At 35.1% G+C, this 21,219-nt stretch overlaps 3 protein-coding genes across 3 annotated transcripts; 1 reads left to right on the forward strand and 2 right to left on the reverse strand.

Annotated features, from left to right (window-relative positions):
• Positions 1-92: 92 nt before the first annotated feature.
• Positions 93-443, reverse strand: LOC138910197 (uncharacterized). Its single transcript, XM_070201418.1, has one exon. The coding sequence runs from the start codon at positions 441-443 to the stop codon at positions 93-95; it is 351 nt and encodes a 116-aa protein (XP_070057519.1).
• A 3,805-nt stretch (positions 444-4,248) lies between these two features.
• On the forward strand, positions 4,249-12,924 carry LOC104113430 (somatic embryogenesis receptor kinase 2). The gene is made up of 11 exons (XM_070200043.1): positions 4,249-4,870; positions 5,330-5,462; positions 5,590-5,661; positions 7,283-7,426; positions 8,336-8,407; positions 8,530-8,601; positions 8,690-8,802; positions 10,813-10,944; positions 11,076-11,417; positions 11,879-12,273; positions 12,426-12,924. The coding sequence occupies exons 1-11, from the start codon at positions 4,774-4,776 to the stop codon at positions 12,738-12,740; spliced, it is 1,887 nt and encodes a 628-aa protein (XP_070056144.1). The 5' UTR covers positions 4,249-4,773; the 3' UTR covers positions 12,741-12,924.
• Positions 12,925-14,245: 1,321 nt separating this feature from the next.
• Positions 14,246-18,296, reverse strand: LOC104088390 (uncharacterized). The gene is made up of 7 exons (XM_009593050.4): positions 18,188-18,296; positions 17,949-18,037; positions 17,595-17,727; positions 17,348-17,451; positions 15,744-15,915; positions 15,504-15,644; positions 14,246-15,432 (listed from the first exon to the last, which is right to left on the reverse strand). Exons 2-7 carry the CDS (start codon positions 17,987-17,989, stop codon positions 14,431-14,433), a joined length of 1,593 nt encoding a protein of 530 aa, XP_009591345.1. The 5' UTR covers positions 17,990-18,037; positions 18,188-18,296; the 3' UTR covers positions 14,246-14,430.
• Between the last annotated feature and the right edge of the window lie 2,923 nt (positions 18,297-21,219).

Genomic DNA, 21,219 nt, shown 5'->3' on the forward strand with positions numbered 1-21,219 from the left:
CTTAGAACTTTCCTAACCAACTCTTCTGAGGTAAACACCTTTTCAAGTGATTTCAGTTCATTGGTTATTATAGTGGACCTAGTCATCATATCCTAGATGGGCTCAGACTCCTTCATGAAGAAAAGCTCATAGTTTCTCATGAGTAGTTCAATCCTTGATCTATTTACTTGATTTGTTCCTTCATGAGCAATTTGGAGTGCATCCCATATCTGATTTGCATTAGAGCACATAGAAATTCTATTGTACTCATCAGGACCAAGTCCACAGATAAGGATTTTCTTAGCCTTCGCATTCTTCTCCGTCATTTTGAAATCCGCTGCCACAAATTCGGAGGGGTCCTTAGGAACTGTTTCACTTTGTGCATTTTGTGTAGTAGGAATAAAAGGACCTTGGCTTACTATGGTCCATAGTTCAAGGTCTTCAGCTGTCAAGAAATCTTCCATTATTACTTTTCACCAACTGTAATATTTTTCATTGAATAGGGGTGGTCTGGTAGTTGTTTGTCCTTCATTAATTCCAGGTGGAGCACTTATCTTTCTTCAAGATCTCTCTAGGTGTTAGCAGTGTAAATGAGAGAACTTGCTCTGATACCAATTGTTAATTTGAGTGCCCGTATGGATTACTGAAGAACTTGTTTCTTTACCATGTTACATAAGCGTAAAGTAAATAAGTAATACAATGAACATATTGATTTTTACATGAAAAATCACCCGACTCAAAATGTGCAAAAACCATGGCCTACCACATAGGATTTTCAACTCCAACTCCACTAGAACAATGGGCCAAAATGTATCAATTACAAGACTATAATTCAATACTCTCCAGTACTCCTACTACTCCTATTTGATTCACAAGTTACTCTAACTTGTAAAGCAAAATATTCACTCCAACTCACTAACTGTTTATGACGTTTGATTACAACCCAATTTTCTAAAACACATTCACTAGACTGACTCAGAAGAATACAAAGCAAGTACTCAACACAAGTAAAAACAACTTATGACACTTTAGTTGATGTGTAAAAGGATAGTTCTAAAGTCCAAAGCCAATCCTATTTAAACACGACTTGCGATCTTCTACGAGTCTTATTCATAGTGAGATTCCTCTTTGATAGGACTCCTACTGTTCCAAGGATTTCACATGTTTGAGACTTTTGTCTATGACTGAATTATCCGTATCTTCTTGAGTAACGACTCTTATCACTTATAGCAGTCATCTTCCACCAAATTCGGACTTGAATAACTTTGAAATAGAGTTACTGTCTTGTACATACGTACAAGTATCAATCATGAAGAGCTGATCCTTTAACCTGAAGAGCTGATTTTTCACAACAGTTAAACAACTACATTGAATACATGGTTCTTTGAGCAATTAGTTACACTTTGTTAATCATCAAAACTACAATACGATGGACTTAAAAGCAAAAATTACTGCTTCGCGGAGGCCACGGACGAGAACCTACCGGGACAATAGGTTTGATGTACCCAATGAGAGAGTTGGCGTAGCCTATAGATTTCTGTTATACTCCCTTGGTAAAAAAAAAACGGATAATATATAGATTTCATATTAGAGATAAAGCAATAATCCACTATCACATTTCTTATAAGATTAAAATGGTATTTTGAAATTGCATTTGTGCTTATATACAATATAATGCTACATTGAATATGTTTAAATTTTCAGATTTCAAAATGCATGATTTTGTGAACCTTAAATTGTCACATAATCTGAATTTGTTTCTATACTTTTTAGAAATTGTTAATAAATTATGGCCGATTGAAGGATTCAAGTCTCAACTTTTATTATGACAAGGACAATTACCACACACACAAAAAAAAATGATATTGCAAAAAACGGGACCATTGCCTTTTGGTCATTGACCTTAACAAACTTCATTTTCAAAAGAGGAACTTCAAAAGCCATGATGTGATTTTAGTTCACTAGTCATAAATCACGAAATTCATCCAAACGACAAAAGACAAATCAAAATGCCAAAACCAAGGGAAAGAAAAAAGAAAAAGGAAAAAAAAAAATCAAAAAGCACAAATACAATAATGTCCACAAATTAAAACACATAAAAGAATTTGGGACTATACAAAATATGTCACTTTTATTTGGGTTTCTAGTACCCTTTTGTTTTGAGCAATGGAAGTGTCCCGTTCCGTAATTGTCCTAGCTCAAAACGGGATGTTGACTAGATTTCGACTAGCAATTTTTGAAAGAAGATATCGCAGTGGAATGATAAATATTTTTTAATTTTTAATTTGAGCCTTGAATATAAAATCTCTTTTGTTCGAGAGTACTTTATCTATTATGTGCGATTTTTTAATTAAAATTTGAATTTAATCTGACCATAATAAAAATATAGAGCACACAAAAAATAATGGTAGACCTCACAAATGTTTTGGTCCTTTTTCAGCTCACACAGTCCTGTCACTGTCCCATGATTTCATTTTTGGATATTTGATGTAATTCCCCCCACCTCAAATATCTTTCTTTTTCTCAACAAAAAAGTCACTTTCCAACTAAGTGGTAGCACATTTTATATTTGGGAAAATTCTTTATCGTTTTCTTTCTTTTGGGGGCTAAAGTACAAAAGAAAATTTAATTGCTAAAGACGTCTTTGTATTTGAAAAATGCAATTAGCCCACTTAAACTATTTAATCCTTATTCTTCAACTAGAATTGACTATTAGTACCCACACGTGCAACCTTATTTTATTTATTTATTTTTGTCAAAACTAGTCATACTTTGGTGTCTAAAAAATTTCAGAGTTTACACTTTTTCAGCAAACCCCTTTTAAAATGCAAACAAAAGAGGGAAATAAGTGAATTTAAGAGAAAAAAACTATAAAGCTTATGAATTAAGGATATAACATGCTTTAAAAAAGAGAGTGTGTTCAAGGTCCGAATAAAGGTGACAAAGTTAGTAGTATGGTCCGTAAAATCCGTAATATTCATTTAATGACTCTTACTTAAATAAAAAATATTCTAAATTAATGGTTTCTGAACAATATATATCCATAATATTTTATTATTATGGATATATATTATGGTTTCTCAATAATATTCTAATTTCTTTTTCATCTCAAAAAATAATATTTTATTTAATGAAAAAACAAATGTATTTGTCTCATAAAATGATTGTCAGTGGATAATCCTTTAGTTCAGCCATGATGAGGATTTCTAATTTCTTAATCATGACATATTTATATGAGATGTAATAATATAAATACAAAAAATAAATGAATAATTTTGTGATTATAAAAAAAACGTCACAAAAAAAATACGCTATCCAACTATTTTGTCAAAACTTCATTAATTCTTGCTGCTTTACTGAAATAAAATTAAAACTATACAACATCAATTTAAGCGAAATATTAAGTTAGAAAACTACTTATTTCACATGATGGTAAAAGTCAGAAGACCCTACCTTTTGTTTTAGCAAAAGAATAATTTAATAACACATTTTTTCTTTTAATTAGGAAAAAATGATTTAGGCTAATCTGTGATAAGTCATGTTAAAAAATAAAAGAAATTGTTACAAAATCATGAGTTCATGACGAAGATATCGAGACTAAAAAAATTTCTAAGTTAAATTTAATTGAGTTAATATCTAATATCTATTTTAGTATTTCTCGTTTTAACATATTTTAAAGGTTTTTAATAATTATTTAGTATTTAAAATTTTCTATATCGATTAATTTAAATTTGGGTCGCATAAAAATAATTAAAAGATGAAGCTTTCTATAATAGGATGCTCTTAAATCCCAAAGTCAAACTCAAACACTTCGACCAAGGGTGAATGATTTCTATCAATCCCACAATATGTTAGATTGTGATAGTAAAAATTAAGAATCAATGATCTAGGCTCACAGATATATTAATTTTATTTGTGATTTTGTATTTTTTTTAATTTCATAGAGCCCTATACGATGTGATACAATTTGATTAGATATGAATTTTATAAAAGATAAAAGTGCATTTAAAACATGTCTTCAAAACAAGTTATATAGAGTTATATAAACATAAATTATTTAATTAAAATAAACAAAAAGTTAGAATTAAATTAATTTTAATTATAAAATATACGTACTTATTTTGTTAAAAACCGGATTAAAAAGAAAAATAACTCACTAAATTAAAGTTAACAATTTAAATTTGTCAAAAGTTGACAGGAGTCAAAGATAGCGCGAAGCCGTTTTGGAGTTAAGGTTTCGGGCAGATGGGGCAAAGCACCGTTCGGGCAGCTTAACACGCCCAAAAAGAGACGATAATAATCTCTCTCTCTCTCTTTGACCTTTTTCTCTCTCTCGGGCACACAACACACACTACTCAGTAGAGAGAGAAACAAAAAGAAATAAAAAAACAAAACAAAAGCAGTACAAAATGTGAAAGTTGCAGCAGATTAAAAAAAAAGGGGTTCATCAGAAGTAGAAGAACTCAAACTGAACTGAGAAACACAAAAAGGGTCACATGTACAGAGTAAAGGGGTTACAAAATCCTAAAAAAAGTGAAAAAATTTGGTCTTTTTTTTGTGGGTTATTTCAAAAGATCGGTTCTTGGATTTTGAGCTTTGTGGGTCATTTTCTTGGTTGTGTTATGAAGCTATTTTGGTATGGTAATGAGGGCTAGGGTTTTCTTGGATTTTTGGGTAAATGCTGGCTTCTTTGAGTTTGCTTTACTTGGATCTACGAGATTGTTTAATGAGCTGGCTGTTTGATTTGTAAAAGAACATTTATATATACAGATAAATCTGTATGTGTATTATTTGATGATGAAGGTGATGAAGAAAGATGCTTTGGTGTCAATGGTGGTGTGGCTAATCTTGGTTGTACATCCTCTTAAGCTCATTTTTGCTAACATGGAAGGTTTGTGGGGCCCATCCTCTTTTTTAGTTATTTTTGAGGTTTATCTTTGTTGTTCTATTTTGTGAGATGAGTTCCAAAAAAAGTTGAAGTTTTTGGTGCTAGAAAGTCAATATTTGTTTGAAAATGAAATGAAGATGTGCAAAATTGGACTTTGAATTTGACTTAATGTGTTAGTTGTTGAATTTTCCCAAAATGGTAAGCAAGATAAGCAATGAGCTCCCTACCTTGTTATAGTAGCAAGCAGTTCAGTTCTTTTATATGTGATTATTGCTATTCAATCTTGGTGCATTTATCATTTCTTGTACATGCTTGAATAATTTCTAGTGATTCAATTTGCTTTTTTTTTTGGGTGGCCAAAATCTTGATAAATTGCTTTGTTCGGTCAGTAAATTAAATATTTGTTGTGCGCTTAGATGGATTAAATATTGTCTATTTTTTCCTAAATGCATGCACGAACAGGTGATGCATTGCACAGTCTACGGACCAACTTACAAGATCCTAACAATGTGTTACAGAGCTGGGATCCTACCCTTGTTAATCCTTGCACATGGTTTCATGTTACTTGCAACAATGATAACAGTGTTATAAGAGTGTAAGAATCTGTTGTTCGCTTTACCTCCGCTTTCATGGATTTTGCAATTCCACTTTCCTGTGGTGGTGAGCAGATCACATTTCAGTTTGTGGTTCCATAACACTTGTTATATATTCAACTTTTCCAGTGATTTAGGAAATGCTGCTTTATCTGGTCAATTAGTTCCACAGCTTGGCCTTTTGAAGAATTTGCAATACTTGTAAGTCTCACTTTTGTGAATTATGTTTGCTACTTTCGTGTTGCTTTACAAATTTAGACTTGGCAAATGGGCATTAGGTGTATTGGTTTCTCCAAATGTTGAAGATTTTGCATTTTATCTGTTGAATTTGTTGCATGGAAATGCCATGGATGGCTGGCATTAATACTTTTGTATGTAAAAAAAAGCTGCTGGAAGTGGCAAAGCAAGCAGAGAACAACAAATATCTCCTCTCCATCTCTCGTTTCACTTGGAGAGTGTTGTTGTCGATGCCATATTTGTTGATGTATTCCATGAACAACAAATATTTTAATTTGTTTGTGTCACAATTACGTACTAATGAATTTGGAAAGTTGGATACTTGGTTGAGACTAGCAATGGATTAATTTAAGTGGCAAAGTAAGTGGCTTTAAGCACTTGGATAAATATTACAGTTGAACTTAAATTTATGTCGCACATTTACCTATCAAAAGATAAGAAGTCATTGACTTTTTGACCAACTCTTAATTAGCATTGCAATCCTAATCTATGTGTGCCGGATCCTCCAAAAGTTATGCAGTTTAAGACATATCATTATATATCCCAGCACCCTAAGCACTCTTAATTTGGACTAGCAAACTTCCGCTCAGATAGTTCTTTATTCGCCCTTTCCTTTTCCCAGGTAACTGCTATTAACAGAAATCCTGATTTAGGTTTATGGGATAGGAAACAGCAAACAAGAGAAAACAAGCCCGTTAAAAATATAAAGTAAAACCCTGACCTATAAAGAGGAAAAGTGGCTAGATGATTGATGATGTCTTGGAGGAAAAAATCTGAAGTTTTCTGGTCATACATTCGATGCTAATGCAGTTAGTCACCAAGAAAATGTAACTTAATAATCTTAGCCTTGTGTTTGAATCAACAACTTAATTAAGCATAGTTTTCTATACAAGTAAATAAGCTTATTTTGAAATTTTGAAGTTTGACAATATGGATGTTCGTTTGAGCTCAAGGTATATTAGTTTCTGCACTCTTAAATTGTGAACGTATAGTCATATTCTGTCCCAAACTGCTTGTTTGGAGCTCTTATTGATTGTAACCCGTGATCTTTTGAAATTGCAACTATATGGAAGTTCATAGAGATAGTAAATGCATGTGCACCAGGTGAAGCTGGGCATTATGTGATTTTTAACTCATGCTTCAGGTAATGTGCTCTTTTGCTTGATGCTCATGCAGTACGTGTAACTAAGTATGTATTTCCCAAGTGTATGTAACTCACTGTTCAGATGAACTTTGAAGTTAATAGAAGTATAGACATTAACTGATTGATAAGTTACAAAGATTGTTTAAAATGTGACAGGGTAATCATTTGCTGCACATGGAAGTACAAAGGTTTATATCAAGCAAAATGCTTGTGATAGAAAATTCCCCCATGACAAAAACATTGCAAATAGTTATAAATGTTAACTTGAATCTCTTAGTACTTTCTCGTTTCTTGACTTTTAACTGTGGCATGCACCGAAAATCAGCTGTCGTGCCCTTTTTGATGAATGTGAGAATTCTGCATCATTATCTTGGTTGACCCATTAACCTAGGGGGATGTCATCAGTATGATATTGACTCATCTCTGGTTTGCTTCTCACAGGGAGCTTTACAGTAATAACATAAGTGGTTCAATACCGAGTGATCTTGGAAATTTGACTAATCTGGTCAGCTTGGATCTCTACTTGAACAGCTTCAGCGGCCCCATCCCAGATTCTTTGGGCAAGCTGACGAAATTGAGATTCCTGTATGTACTTTTATCCTACTTTTGATTTCTGTGGATATTGTGATGCCAAATTTCTATGTATTAAATCAACTATCCAGCCTCAAGACGGATGAAGGATGACCTACTCTTGCTGGCATGTCGAGAAATGAAAGAAAGTCTGATATTTTTTCTAGGTTTCACATAAGATGACCTCTATTAGTATTAGGTATCACGCGAAGTTTTGATGGTAGAAGGTAATTGAGGACTACATGGACCTGATATCATTCAAATTAAGCAGATGTTGTACATACAGTCGTCTTATTTTCTCCCTTTGTTGTAATCCTTATCTGAAGGAAAAGAAGTCTAGAGGCCTATGCTTCCGCTGATATTTGAGATCTATTTCCTGGTATTATTAAATTAAGCAGCTTTTAATCGTTGATGTTTATTTTCTCTGTTTATTGTAATCCTTTTCTAAAGGAGAATTTAAGTTTAGAAGCCTACGCCTCATACTGCATCTTTCACTGCTCAAGTTTCTCTTGCTTAATGCTCCACAAACTTTTTTTTCTTCTTTTGGCTGGACTGCCTAAGAAGTATTCCAAATTGGAGTTATTATGCAGACTCAGCTCGTAACCTCAATAAATGCATTTTGGCACTGGCTATAGAACTATTGCAGTATTGCCAATGATGGCTGATAGAATTTAGTCCAAATGGTGTTTGTTTGTCAGGGGGAAAATATTTGAGGTTTTTTGTTATGGTTCTGAACTGAGAACTTCATTTCCAGCTGAAGTACTGGTTTTGGTTTGAAGTTTCTTAATGTTTCATATCCACATTAAAATATCATATTAAGATGATTTTAGTGTCAGCCTTCACTTATGTTTTATTCTCCAATTATTTTACTATAGCAAAAATAAGCTCATTCCTGTATACCTTTGTATCTTTTGGCAAGGGTAGTCGGCTCAACAACAACAGTTTGACTGGTTCCATCCCGATGTCACTGACTAATATCTCATCACTTCAAGTGTTGTAAGTACACTAGCTCTTTTGTGGCTATTACTTGGAGTCATTCTCTCTGTTTTTTTTTCATTCATCGACCTTTCCTTCCACTGCATATACTCATGCTCTTTTCTTGTCTCATCTGTGTACAGGGACCTGTCAAACAATCGTCTTTCGGGTGCTGTTCCAGATAATGGTTCCTTCTCTCTATTCACGCCTATCAGGTATATTCCATAAAGGTGGTTCAGTATCCAATTGACTGGTGGTTTCAGAATTTTGCTATTTGCTAACATAGTTCACTTGAATTTACAGTTTTGCAAATAATTTAGATCTTTGTGGGCCTGTAACTGGACGCCCTTGCCCGGGATCTCCTCCATTCTCTCCTCCCCCTCCATTTGTTCCACCACCACCAATTTCTGCTCCAGGTAATTCTCTAAATGTGTCGGGATAAATGTTTTCATTTTTTAGCTTGCTCGAGTGTGGTGATTTCAGTTATAGTTTCTCCATCTTACCTCTCATAGTTTTCCCAATCCAAGTTAGAATTTGTGCTATAACAATACTGGCAGAAGAAGGGGAAAAAGGCCAAAAGTCATCTTTGCTAATCAGGCATTTTGGTTACTTGATTTTAATGAAAAACTGGATGTGCGAGGCTACATTTAAAGTTTCTAAGCAGTCTGGTGTCTTCATACATTTTTTCCCTTGGTCTATATGCATCGGTTGTATGTTGCTATCTGTGGTATTTGACATAGAATATATGAGGGTCTTACTGCTTAACATGCTCTATAGTAAAGTTTTGATCTGTGTGAGGGATGCAAATTTTGTGCGCTTCTGTTTTGAAAGCGATTCAAGATGATATAGGGCCAACACTTTTCCTTTGGCAAAATACATAAGCGGCCCATTTAAGTTGTCCTTAACGATCAGACAGACATACACCTCAACTCAACTGACCACTTTACCATTTAGGCACTTCAAGTGACTATTAAGTATATCAAGTAAACACATGTTGCTGATGCGGCATATGCGTGTTTGCTAACAATGTCTTGGGTGCGTGAAGTCATTTCTTCAGTAGTCAGAAAATTTAAATAATTAATTAATTACAGAAAAAATTAGAAAAATTTGCTCGAGTGCTTTGTTATGCATCTTTATTCTTCATTATCTGGTGCTAAAATTCTGAATTGATCTGAATTTAATCCTTGCCATTGCTCTAGACTTCAAATTTGGAACGAAGTCCTCGAAACCCAACACAACTCTTGAAATCCGAGTTTGTGTTCCATCGTTCTTCATTGTCCAATATTGTGGAAGAAGCTGGGTTGTTTCCATCTGAATATTGGAGGTCGAAATTGATTGGGTGTTTGAAACCTTTGTTGAAACTTTCTTTGTGAAACGGAATCTATGGATTTAGGTCGATTGGAGTTGATTCGTTTGGCTTTGGTTCGAAAATTTTGAAGTCTATTCGAAGAAGACTACGACGGGGTCTTTTGATTTTGTTGTTGCTTGTAAAAATTGGGTACTGGGGTTTGATATCGGTGTTGATTAGAGTTCTCATTTCAAGTTGGAACTCATTTGGTGAAGTAACGACTGAGATTGAATTTGAAAAATCTGAGCAAGTAAAGCTGCTATATTCTTCAACTCCTCCGTTCTTCAATTTTTGAAATTGGGCTTAAAGTAGCGTAGCTTACGCATCGCCCCTATTCCTAATGCGTAGCCAATTACAGTAGCTACGTTTAATTTGCTGGACTTGGGACGAGGGTGGATTTGGGGAAGGGGGATGGGGGACGCTGATGGGTGAAAGCAAGAAGATCAAAAGAGTTTTTTTGGGTGGGGGGGTTGGGGGCAGCGCTGGTTTGGTTAAAAGTAAGGAAAAATAATTTTTGTTTTGTTTAAATGTATTTTTTTTTGTTAATTCAAATTACACGTGTCGTTCTTTAATTGGTTCATTTGACACGTCATTAGCAAGTGTAACTCACGCATATGGTCTGATGCAGTAACTCACGCATATGGTCTGATGCACTCGGGTTTTTACTTGATACACTTGATAGCCATTTGAAGTGTCTAAATAGTAAATGGGTCAAGTTGAAGTGTTTGTTTGATCGTTGAGGACAACTTAAAGGGGCCGTTTATGTATTTCGCCTTTTCCTTTTTGAAAATGGCACAGATAATGTTGAACTAAATTAATCAAATTTATGCTAGGTTCTGTGAAGATTTTAGGATCTTTGCTGTGTAAAATCTGTCCTGGAATTTAGATCTGAATGACATCCAATTTTTTGCCTTTTTTTGTGTGGAGTGATTTAGATGTTGAAGGGCCAAAGTTGTGTGTTAAGATAGTGTGGATAATATGAAGGAAATTAATCAAATTTATTCCAGTGGAGTAAGCAACAGTTCTTGAAACGAGAAATTGTCGAACTGATGTATAAATATTTTGAATGAAACATCAGGAGGAAATGGTGCAACTGGAGCAATTGCCGGAGGTGTAGCTGCTGGTGCTGCTCTACTATTTGCTGTTCCTGCCATTGCATTTGCCTGGTGGCGCCGTAGAAAACCACAAGAATATTTCTTTGATGTACCAGGTTAGCAGCTTACACACTGTCCCACCTCAAGTCCACAATTCCCTACCTACTTCTGCATGTGTGTCTGTTCTCTTGCATGTTACTATATTTTTTCAGCTCCATATTACTATGTTTGCTTAATTTTATTGCAGCTGAAGAGGATCCCGAAGTTCACTTAGGTCAACTGAAAAGGTTCTCCCTCCGAGAGCTACAAGTTGCAACTGATAGTTTTAGCAATAAAAATATTCTGGGTCGAGGTGGATTTGGTAAGGTATACAAAGGACGCTTGGCAGATGGAACATTGGTGGCTGTTAAACGGCTAAAGGAGGAGCGTACCCCTGGAGGGGAGTTGCAATTTCAAACAGAAGTTGAGATGATTAGTATGGCAGTGCACAGAAATCTTCTACGACTGCGTGGCTTCTGTATGACACCAACTGAAAGGCTGCTTGTCTACCCCTATATGGCCAATGGAAGTGTTGCATCATGCCTGAGAGGTGATGCCTACTGAAATCTATTATTCTTTCAATTTATGTGTCTTAGTTTGACTAGGATCGGATTTTAAGAGAAGTAAGGAAAACTTATAAATCTTGTGGTCTTAAACTAAAGATGTGTGTAATATACCAAAATGCCCTTGAATCTTATGGTGTTAATTATACCATGTGGAATGTTGTAGTTAAAGGGTTACTAAATATAGAAAGGCACAGACAAGAAAAGCAAAGTTAGACACATAAATTGAAACAGAGGGAGTAGTATCTGTGGATGTTTTCTTTTTTGGTTCTGAAAGGGTATGTTAAGTAATAGACCAAGAACATCTTTCGCAGGATCAACGTTTTATCTGCCGTAACTTCTTTTCTCTAACAAAATGTAAATCTTCTATGATCTATTCGTGTAACTTGGTAAAAGGCAGGAAATAGTAGTTATTATTCATCTTCTGAAAAAACTGTTTATTTTGTAGAACGGCCACCATCTGAACCACCACTTGATTGGCCAACACGAAAACGCATTGCTCTGGGATCTGCGAGGGGATTATCATATTTGCATGATCATTGTGACCCTAAGATTATCCATCGTGATGTGAAGGCTGCGAATATATTGCTAGATGAAGAATTTGAGGCTGTTGTTGGAGACTTTGGTTTGGCTAAACTTATGGATTACAAGGATACACACGTTACTACGGCTGTGCGCGGAACAATTGGGCATATAGCTCCAGAATACCTTTCCACTGGGAAGTCGTCCGAAAAGACTGATGTTTTTGGGTATGGGATCATGCTTCTGGAGCTAATCACTGGCCAGAGGGCTTTCGATCTTGCTCGGCTTGCGAATGATGATGATGTCATGTTGCTCGACTGGGTACGTAGTCATGTCTGCTTTAAGTGAACATGACACGAGTACAATAATGTGCTCTTTCTTTATCTTTCCAATAAACCTTTTCGCCTTTAGCTGGAATCTTTATGTCTATGATCTGGACTTCAAACTAATGTTGCTGAGGTCCTTGTTTTCAGGTCAAAGGACTCCTTAAAGAGAAGAAACTGGAAATGCTGGTTGACCCTGATCTTCAGAACAAATATGTGGAGGCTGAGGTGGAGCAGCTGATCCAGGTAGCATTGCTTTGTACGCAAAGCAGCCCAATGGATCGGCCCAAGATGTCGGAAGTGGTGAGAATGCTTGAAGGTGATGGCTTGGCTGAAAGATGGGATGAGTGGCAGAAGGTAGAAGTTCTCCGCCAGGAGGTGGAACTCGCACCACATCCTGGTTCCGATTGGATTGTTGACTCAACGGAGAATTTACACGCAGTTGAATTATCGGGTCCAAGGTGACCCTTGTACCCAAGTAAAAAGGCAAGCAAATTGTTAGGAACTCTAATTTTGTTGATCTTGAAAGTTTTTCTTGTGAAATTTAATCAAAATCTCCTGTTGTAAGCCGATGAATTGTATTTGTTACATTGTGCATACGAATTTGTACCGACAGGAATTCTAAATCTATGCCCTGACAAATTGAACATAGGCGTAGTGGCTATATGCGGTAAAATTGTCCTAAACAGTAAGCTGTTAAGCTGAGTCTTGTTTCCAGTGACATTGGTAATGCAATCAATTTGACAAAGTTATTTACAAGATTTTGGTATTTTACAATCAAAGTATAAAAGCTCTTCATGTTCTCTTATGGCATCAACAAATATATGGTTGAAGGGTATTATCTAAGCAATATATATAGGAGTAATTGAGTAGAATGGGCACCTAATAGTATTGCAAATGAAAGAATATATGTGATAGGCTAGTGGTGTACATATGTCGGGTTGGTTCGGATTTTTTAATTATCAAACCAAACCAATGGTGTCGGGTTTTTAAATTTATAAACCAAATCAACAAAGTCGGGTTTTTCAATTTCGTTTATTCTCGGATTTTTCGGGTTTCAGATTTTTTTCCGATAAAGTTTTCATAGCATAAAATATGTAACTTGTGCTCCAAATATTTCGTAAGTCCTAGTAAAATACAACCATATAATGTATTTTTCAAGAAACTAACACAATAATATGTGATAAGTCATAGCATTATACTAAAATATTCAATAACAAAGATAAAATAATAAAATTACATAAAACAAATATTGCTAATTAATAAGCCATAATGAAAATTAACATTATCTAAAAATACTATATAATGCTAAAATAAGTATAGCTAATAAGTACTAATATTAATAACATAATTAAGTACTAAAGAAAAAGATAAACTAATTATGCATTTTCATTATAAACCAATGTAAAATTATCCAACACTATCGTTATTCCTAGTATTGAATTGAATTTCTTTTGTTAGCATTAGTATTGATTTGAACTTTGTTTGAGTTACTACATTTATGGGCTATAAAATTTATTTACCATTCAAGAATGTTGAGTCTAAACTTGAAATAATACGTTAAAAGATAAAAATGTGAAAAGTTCAAGAAATATTTATAAATTACATTACAATAAATATTTATATGTATAAAATATTTTTAAAAATTATATAAATGTACTATCGGATTGGTTTGATTTTGGTTTGACTTTTTTTAGTTAAAACCAAACCAAATCAATTATGGTCGGATTTTATTTTCCAATATCAAACCAAATCAAACCAAACCACATCGGATTTTTTTTCCCGGTTTGACTCAAATTATCGGTTTGGTTTGGTGCGATTTATCAGTTTTCTTTGTACACCCCTAGTGGCTACTTGCAAAGTTTGTCCTGCAACTCTTTACCTAAGTTTTGGGCTCTTTTTCGTTATCCTGATAATTTCATGCAACGCACCAAGGCTTTAATATCAGAGTACAAGAAGACTCAGTAATATATTGATCAAGTACCTCGTTATTTTTTACTCCAAAGTAAATTCTTACATGCAAATTCTTGAACTGCATACTCTTTAATATACAAGGATTGTTTGAATGTACTACATGCAAAAGGGGGTAAAGAATCTTCAAAACTCACAACCAGCAAACAAACCAGAGCCAGCAGAAGGGGTAAAGAAATCCACTTTACTTATCATGGCTGGGCCTAATATTATCTTTGAATGACTGTGAACGAGAACTGGGATTAGAGCCATTTGCCGTAAACAAGTTAAGATATGAATAATATGTTTCATCGTCCAGGGACGGCAATCTCTGCGGTTGGTGAAGAGCAGTTCCCTGAGCAGGATGATGATTAGTCATGGAGGACTCAAAACCTACTGTTGCATTATATGAAGGAATATTTGACACCTGATGCTCCGATGGGCTGCCATGAAGTGGACTGGGGATACCATCAGAGTTTGACAATTGATGTTGGAGGTCAAAGGGAGCCTTTTCTAGGATGTGAGATTCCTGTTCCTGTTTCTCAGCATAAAAGGGGTTCTCGCTGGGGCTTCCAGGCACCTCTTCACTCCTTTTCCTGGTAAGCTCACTGATTCTAAACTGAGCAAGGCTAGCTGCTGAGCGAGCAGCAGCAGCTGCACGTTCAGCTGATTCAGCAGCTGCCTGGGCAGCAGCCAATACATCCTGCAAATCTATGTCTGTCTCAACTTTGGTCTTTGTAGTAGAGGGGGGTTGAGTACTTTTGGTTGTGGTACTTTGTGTTGATGAGAATGGAGATGATTTTGGCGGGGGGACCATGAATGGCAAAAACTGTTTCTCCTCTTCAGGTGCAGATAAAGTTTCAGGTGATCCTAAATCTTTTGAAACTACCTTCTCTTGCAAGACTTCATCTCGCTCCACATTTTGCTTGTGAGATTTGATCTCCGCGTCTTCAGAAGGCTTAGCTATCTCCTCATCGGAGTCAGATAGAGCGGAGGCCGGGAAAGGAAACATTTCGGGGACTGAAACTCCACCGGTGCTAGGTCGTAGTGGCTGCTTAGGAACTTCTGGAAAATCTAACGAGTCAAATTCGGACTCAGATTCTGTTTGTTTATCAGAGACTTGTTCTGAAGCAGGTTGCTGCAACTCATCAAACCTTTCCTTGGGAAGAGGGACCTTAGCCCCACTACCGAATTGTGTGGAGCCATTCTGCACAGCAGAGGGAAAAGATCATGAAGATTGAAGAGAACAAAATCAAGCCAGTAAAGACTAAACTATACCAGTAAGTCGTCATGTGACTTCAACAGCTCATTTTCAGAAGTACTTGGATCCCAATCTAGCTCATTCTCCTCTGCAATTTCCTTCAGCAGCTTCAATTTCGCATCAGGAGCAGGTGCTCGAATAGATAGCAACTCTATCAGCTGTCAGATCCCCAAAAAAAGAGAGAAAGAAGAAACTAAGTAATAAGAAACAGTTCTTCTTTATGGTTTAGCTATGTCATAAAGGACAACAAAGGTAACCTGGCGGTTGACACCACATTCTGGCATGAGCTCTGTAGCAGCAGCGACGAATTCTTTCCCATATTTACCGACGAACAGCATCTGAACCTGTAGCAGTTCGGGAAGATCTGCACATCTTGGTGCAGCAAAACATACACTTGAAATAGCTTCTTTCAGATCTAGAGGGCATTCCCTGGACATTGTAAAACCTTTCGGGCTTCAGCTCTTATCCAAATATTCAAGTTAAGAAATTCATTCAACAAAATCTAACTAGAGGTCTAGAACATTAAGAGTTGGAAAGAAACCCCACAATATTACACGAGAGCTCAGGTTCATAAGTCCCACTTATTAGTTTCATTCTAGCTAACAAGTGCTAGTTCTCCAAATATAGCATGAAAACAAGGATAAAATGTAGGAGCATCACCATTATACTTCATCATTCTGTTTTTTTTTTCTGGACAAAGGTATAAGTTATGTATTATAAAAAAGAAACCCAGCACATGATTCTGTTTCTTTTTAAAAGAAGAAAAATCAAAGATAAAACGCTTTAGCTCCATCTAGGAACTAGAGATCCAGGTTTATGGTCTTATCATAGATGACTGAACTTCTTTATGGTTTCACCTCCCATAACATAAGCAAGAAGAGCTGGTTAGCTGTATTCCCTACATACTTACTGGTCATATCAGCAGAAAGTTAACCCGTACTAGATCCTTCCTTCACTACAAATGTAGAAAGACCAAACATGGTGCTGCTCGGACACATTCACATAATTTCATTTAATCAACCTACAGCCTGGATAAGCGAATTTACATTACTTTTAAAACTAGATAACACTTTTTTTAATACATGTAAGTTGCAAATTAAAGGACTAGGATTCTAGGAATGGACCAAAGTTGCTCCATGTTTTCAATATAGTGAAGATTATTCTCGCAAAAGAAGTAAAGAATAGCTAGGGTGGACAACAATAGATCTGAGAGTTTGGTGCTGAAGGAGATATGGAACTAAATGTTGAAAACAGCAGCAGCAGTAGATGGAGAACGCGAGAGGCAAGCAACGGAGATGGAGAGGAAGATTTGATCTCCTATACCATTACAATTATAATTAAACTTCAGTCAGCTAATTTTCTTCTAATCTTTATATCAGGTGTAACCCAATTTAATGACATATTTGCAGCTCGAGTAAAGTTAAAGGGCTCTTACCGCTGCAAAAATACACAAGACCAGCATAAGTTGACTAAAATGCAATACTACAGGTAGGTCAACCTCACAACTGGGATTTAACATCTGAAAATGTGTGAAACAAATTATATAACCAAGAAAAACAAATATTAACTGTTTTATATGCACTCTTTGACAAAGCACAACAGGTGATCATCTAATGCATCATATAGGAACCCTCTTATATTTTTTACCGTTCACCGGTATATTCTTAATCCTAAGATCTAATGTAAGCATATTCAGTTGCTCATCTATAAACTGAAGAAACAACTTAGGATACTGCAATTGTGTCCACAATATAGAATATCTCAAAAACATCAATATACACACAACATCGAATCTCAAAAACATCAATATACACACAACATCGAATCTCAAAAACATTAACACAAGGGAGTATCACGCTACCTTTGTGCTTCGATAATTGGAAGACGAACAGATATAAGCTCGCAGAATAGCTCGACTATCTCCTGTGCTGCCATCATTTTCTCTTCTCTTATTATATGCTCTACCTAAATAAGAAAACATCAGAATCAAGCTCAATATGCGACAAACCATCTACCAAAACAAATATGACCTTTCAGTATTTAAATGCAACAAACTCACACGTTTGCATAAATTACATCAGCACCAGAAAATAAGTTTCAGTATATACCCGAATCCGAGCAGTAGCTTCCTGACCAGTCTCTAGTAGCTTAGCAATTTCTTTTCTCATCTGCCTCAGCTGCATCTCCCTACGATTCCTTAGTAGTTTGATACGAGGAATCGTCAATTTCAATAGGGTTTTACTGCAAAATAATTAGTAAAATAAAATCAGCAAAATTATTGGTACAAGAATTGGAAAGACATCATTTTTCTCCCAAATTTTCTTAAAAAATGGAAATTTCAAAACCCCATTATTTCAAGTTTGTCAAATTTACATCATAAGTACCTTAACAAAAAAATTCATACAATTCCAAAACAAAAAACAGGAAAAAAATAGCAAAAAGAGGGGAAATTGAGGGGTTACCATTTAGCAGCTTTGAAACCTTTGCTGAAGAAAGAATCCATCAATAGACTAGATTCAGATCTTCAATATCTGTATGAATTATCCCTTACCTAAAACCACACACAAAAAAAAAACGAAGTTTATAATATGAGAATAATTAAACCAAACTTGGTAGTATTTTGGATTAAGCAAAAATATTTCTCTTTATTTTTTAAATATTAAAAAAAGGGAGATCAAAGACAAAGATGATGACGAAGTACCAAAGAAAAATAGGAAGATGTGTTAGATAGAAAAAGCACAAAAGTGAAACTGCTCCGCTATGTATATAAAGCCGAATGGGACGCGTACAAACTATCAATGTCGACGACTTTTCCTTAAGCTGTAAGCATTATTGGGTTTCAACTTAATTTTAATTTTACTCCAAATTTGGGATAAAAATTACGGATATTTTCTGAATTTTGGAACTGTGTAGACTTTTACCTTTCGATTACGATTATTTACTAAGCGAAGAAAGAAGATGAATTTTGGGTTGGATTTGGGCCAATTGCTGACGGTGAAAGAAGAAGATTTTTCTCAAAGGGATGGACCCCTACATGTTTATTATAGAGAATTTTACATTTTTCTTTTCGGCTAAAAAGATGATAAAATCGACAACACACGTTCAATTTTTAATGTTAGCTTTAATATTATTTTTTTAAATTGTTAAATATATATTTACATTAAGGATATACTATAAAAAGTATTAATTTTATATAGTTAAGCATATTCAAATATTTGAAATACAAATAGTCGGTAACAAAAATAAATTATTTGCCTCCCCGAAGTAGCATCTAACAAATTTGGGATATACTAGTAAACATGTGCTCCTTAATTGCGTAAAGGCAAGAGAGGTCCGGAGAGTGTGGCAGTACGAGCTGGATGTGAAAAGGGTTAGTATGGCTAAGTTTCTTAGCTCTAGCTCGACGGACTTGTACAATCTTTTGGAAAATTTGGGACACGAGGATTTGGAGGCGGATTTAGAATTTCGGGAGAATGTGTGTACCATTGATTTTAAGATAAATATTTAGTTTGATGATATAAAATTTAAAATTGTACTCGACGAGTTTCATACTTTGAAAACGATCTATAATGTAACATTATTTTTTACATTTGCAAATATCTTACACTCTATATTTCAAACTAAACAACCATTCAAAAATTCTTCACTAATGCTATTACGTAGATCGATTTTTATGAGCTTCAATGCGACTCAGAGCATTGCAACTTCCTATTTTTTATTCAAAAAAAAGAGAAAAATATATCATGGTAAACAAAGCTAATAACCAAAATTACAAGGCCAAGATCTGAAATCAAAAGAAAATCCCCTTTATTCAACATTTAAAGAGAAAAAAATCTCACAATTAGAATAGAGTTAAAAAAAACCTATTGATTTGTTTAGAAAAAAATTGGACCTTACCCCGAAGGAAAATAGCTATTGCACAAGGCCACAAGCAGTCAATGAATGTTGAGATTAAAAGATTGATGAATGAAAAATGAAGGGAAGAAAGTTGAGGGAAAGTGAGCTCCCTTTTGCTTTGGAAAGAGAAGTGTCCCTCATTGGTGATGGAAAGAAAATTAAATGTGCTTATATTGAGAAAGCACTTCTCTTGGCGTTAAATGGGTTGGAAAGAAAGTAAGCCTCGCGCCATTGTCATCGTCGCTCGGCTCGGCTTCGGCTTCGGATCGAGATTGATCTTTTTGGATAAAATTTCTTTTAATTATTTAATTAACTAATTTAATTAATTAACTAAAATTCAACCCGAAATAATCCAGGACCCGCGACGCGACCCAGTCTATTTCTTTCCCGGATTATTTTAAATCTTTTTTTCCGGAATTCAAACGGGAAACGTTCCCACCTGTTCTAACAGCCATGGCTGTTTCTGAAAGGTTGCAAACCTTTTCAGAAACAGTGCCAGAAAATGGCTATAAATATGCCTTGATCCGAGAATCTTTCCTTACGAAATTTTCTAAGCTTCTTCTCCTTCTCCTGCACAATTAAAATTTCAGCGTGGTGTAGCCTTCGAGTGGTTCGCTGTTTCACCGGCATTTTTGGTACCAACACTCTGGTGAGTTAAATCGTTCTATCCTGTGAGGATAATATTCCAGCATCTCGGGTACTTGAGGGGAATAATTTTCTTAAGGACACACTGTGCATTCAGTGGGCTCGATTTTATTCCGAAACTATATTTCAGATTCAGCTTCATTGTTTCGATAATCTGTTGCTGCTAATTTTCTATTTCAGAAAATTTACTGTTTCGTTATTTATTATAGTAATACAGATTGATTAACAATCTTAAGAAAATTATTTTTATATTGTAATCTGTATTCTGTTTTGGGAGGTTAAAACCTGTATAGTTTTCTACTCCTTCTGAATTTTTTTATTTCTGATTTGAAGATATAAAAACTTCATCGGAGTATTAAAATTCAAAAATGATTTGAAAAACATAAAAACTTCATCGTTTTCTGTGAAACAGTATATAAAAACTTCAGTTTTTATTTATTAAACGTACTATTTATCATTAATTACAATACTGTTTACTGTTCTATTTTTTGCCATTAATTTAACTCTTCTGTTGTTGACAGTGAGAAATGGCAATTGATAATGAAAATTCTTCTGTGACTGTTGCGGCAACGACGATAGCCTTGTCAAGCCAAACTGTTGTGCCACCGACCGAGAAATCGGAGAAATTTTTTGGAGCCAACTTCAAAGGATGACAACAAAGGGTGTTCTTCTGGCTTACCACGCTTGGTATGCAAAAGTTCACCAGTGAAGACTCTCCAGTACCTGCCGCCAACATGCCGGACAATAAGAAGTTTATAATTGTTAAGGCGTGGAAACATGCAGACTTTCTTTGCAAAGGGTACATCCTAAGTACTTTGGAGGATGACTTGTACAATGTCTACAGTGCTATAAAAATTTCGAAAGAATTATGGGACGCACTTGAGAAGAAGTACAAGACTGAAGATGCATGCTTGAAAAAGTTTGTGGTTGCCAAGTTTCTAGACTATAAAATGATAGACAACAAAATCATTGGAACCCAAGTTCAAGAGTTTCAACTTATTTTTCACGACCTTATTGCTAAAGGTATGGTAGTGAATGAAGCATTTCAAGTGGCTGCAATAATTGAAAAATTACCTCATTCGTGGAGAGATTTCAAAAACTATCTAAAGCATAAGCGCAAAGAAATGAAGTTGGAAGATCTTGTGATTCATCTCAAGATTGAGGAAGACAACAAAACAGCCGAGAAGAAGT

Source organism: Nicotiana tomentosiformis, chromosome 4 (assembly GCF_000390325.3).
Source record: "Nicotiana tomentosiformis chromosome 4, ASM39032v3, whole genome shotgun sequence".
Classification (NCBI taxonomy): domain Eukaryota; kingdom Viridiplantae; phylum Streptophyta; class Magnoliopsida; order Solanales; family Solanaceae; genus Nicotiana; species Nicotiana tomentosiformis.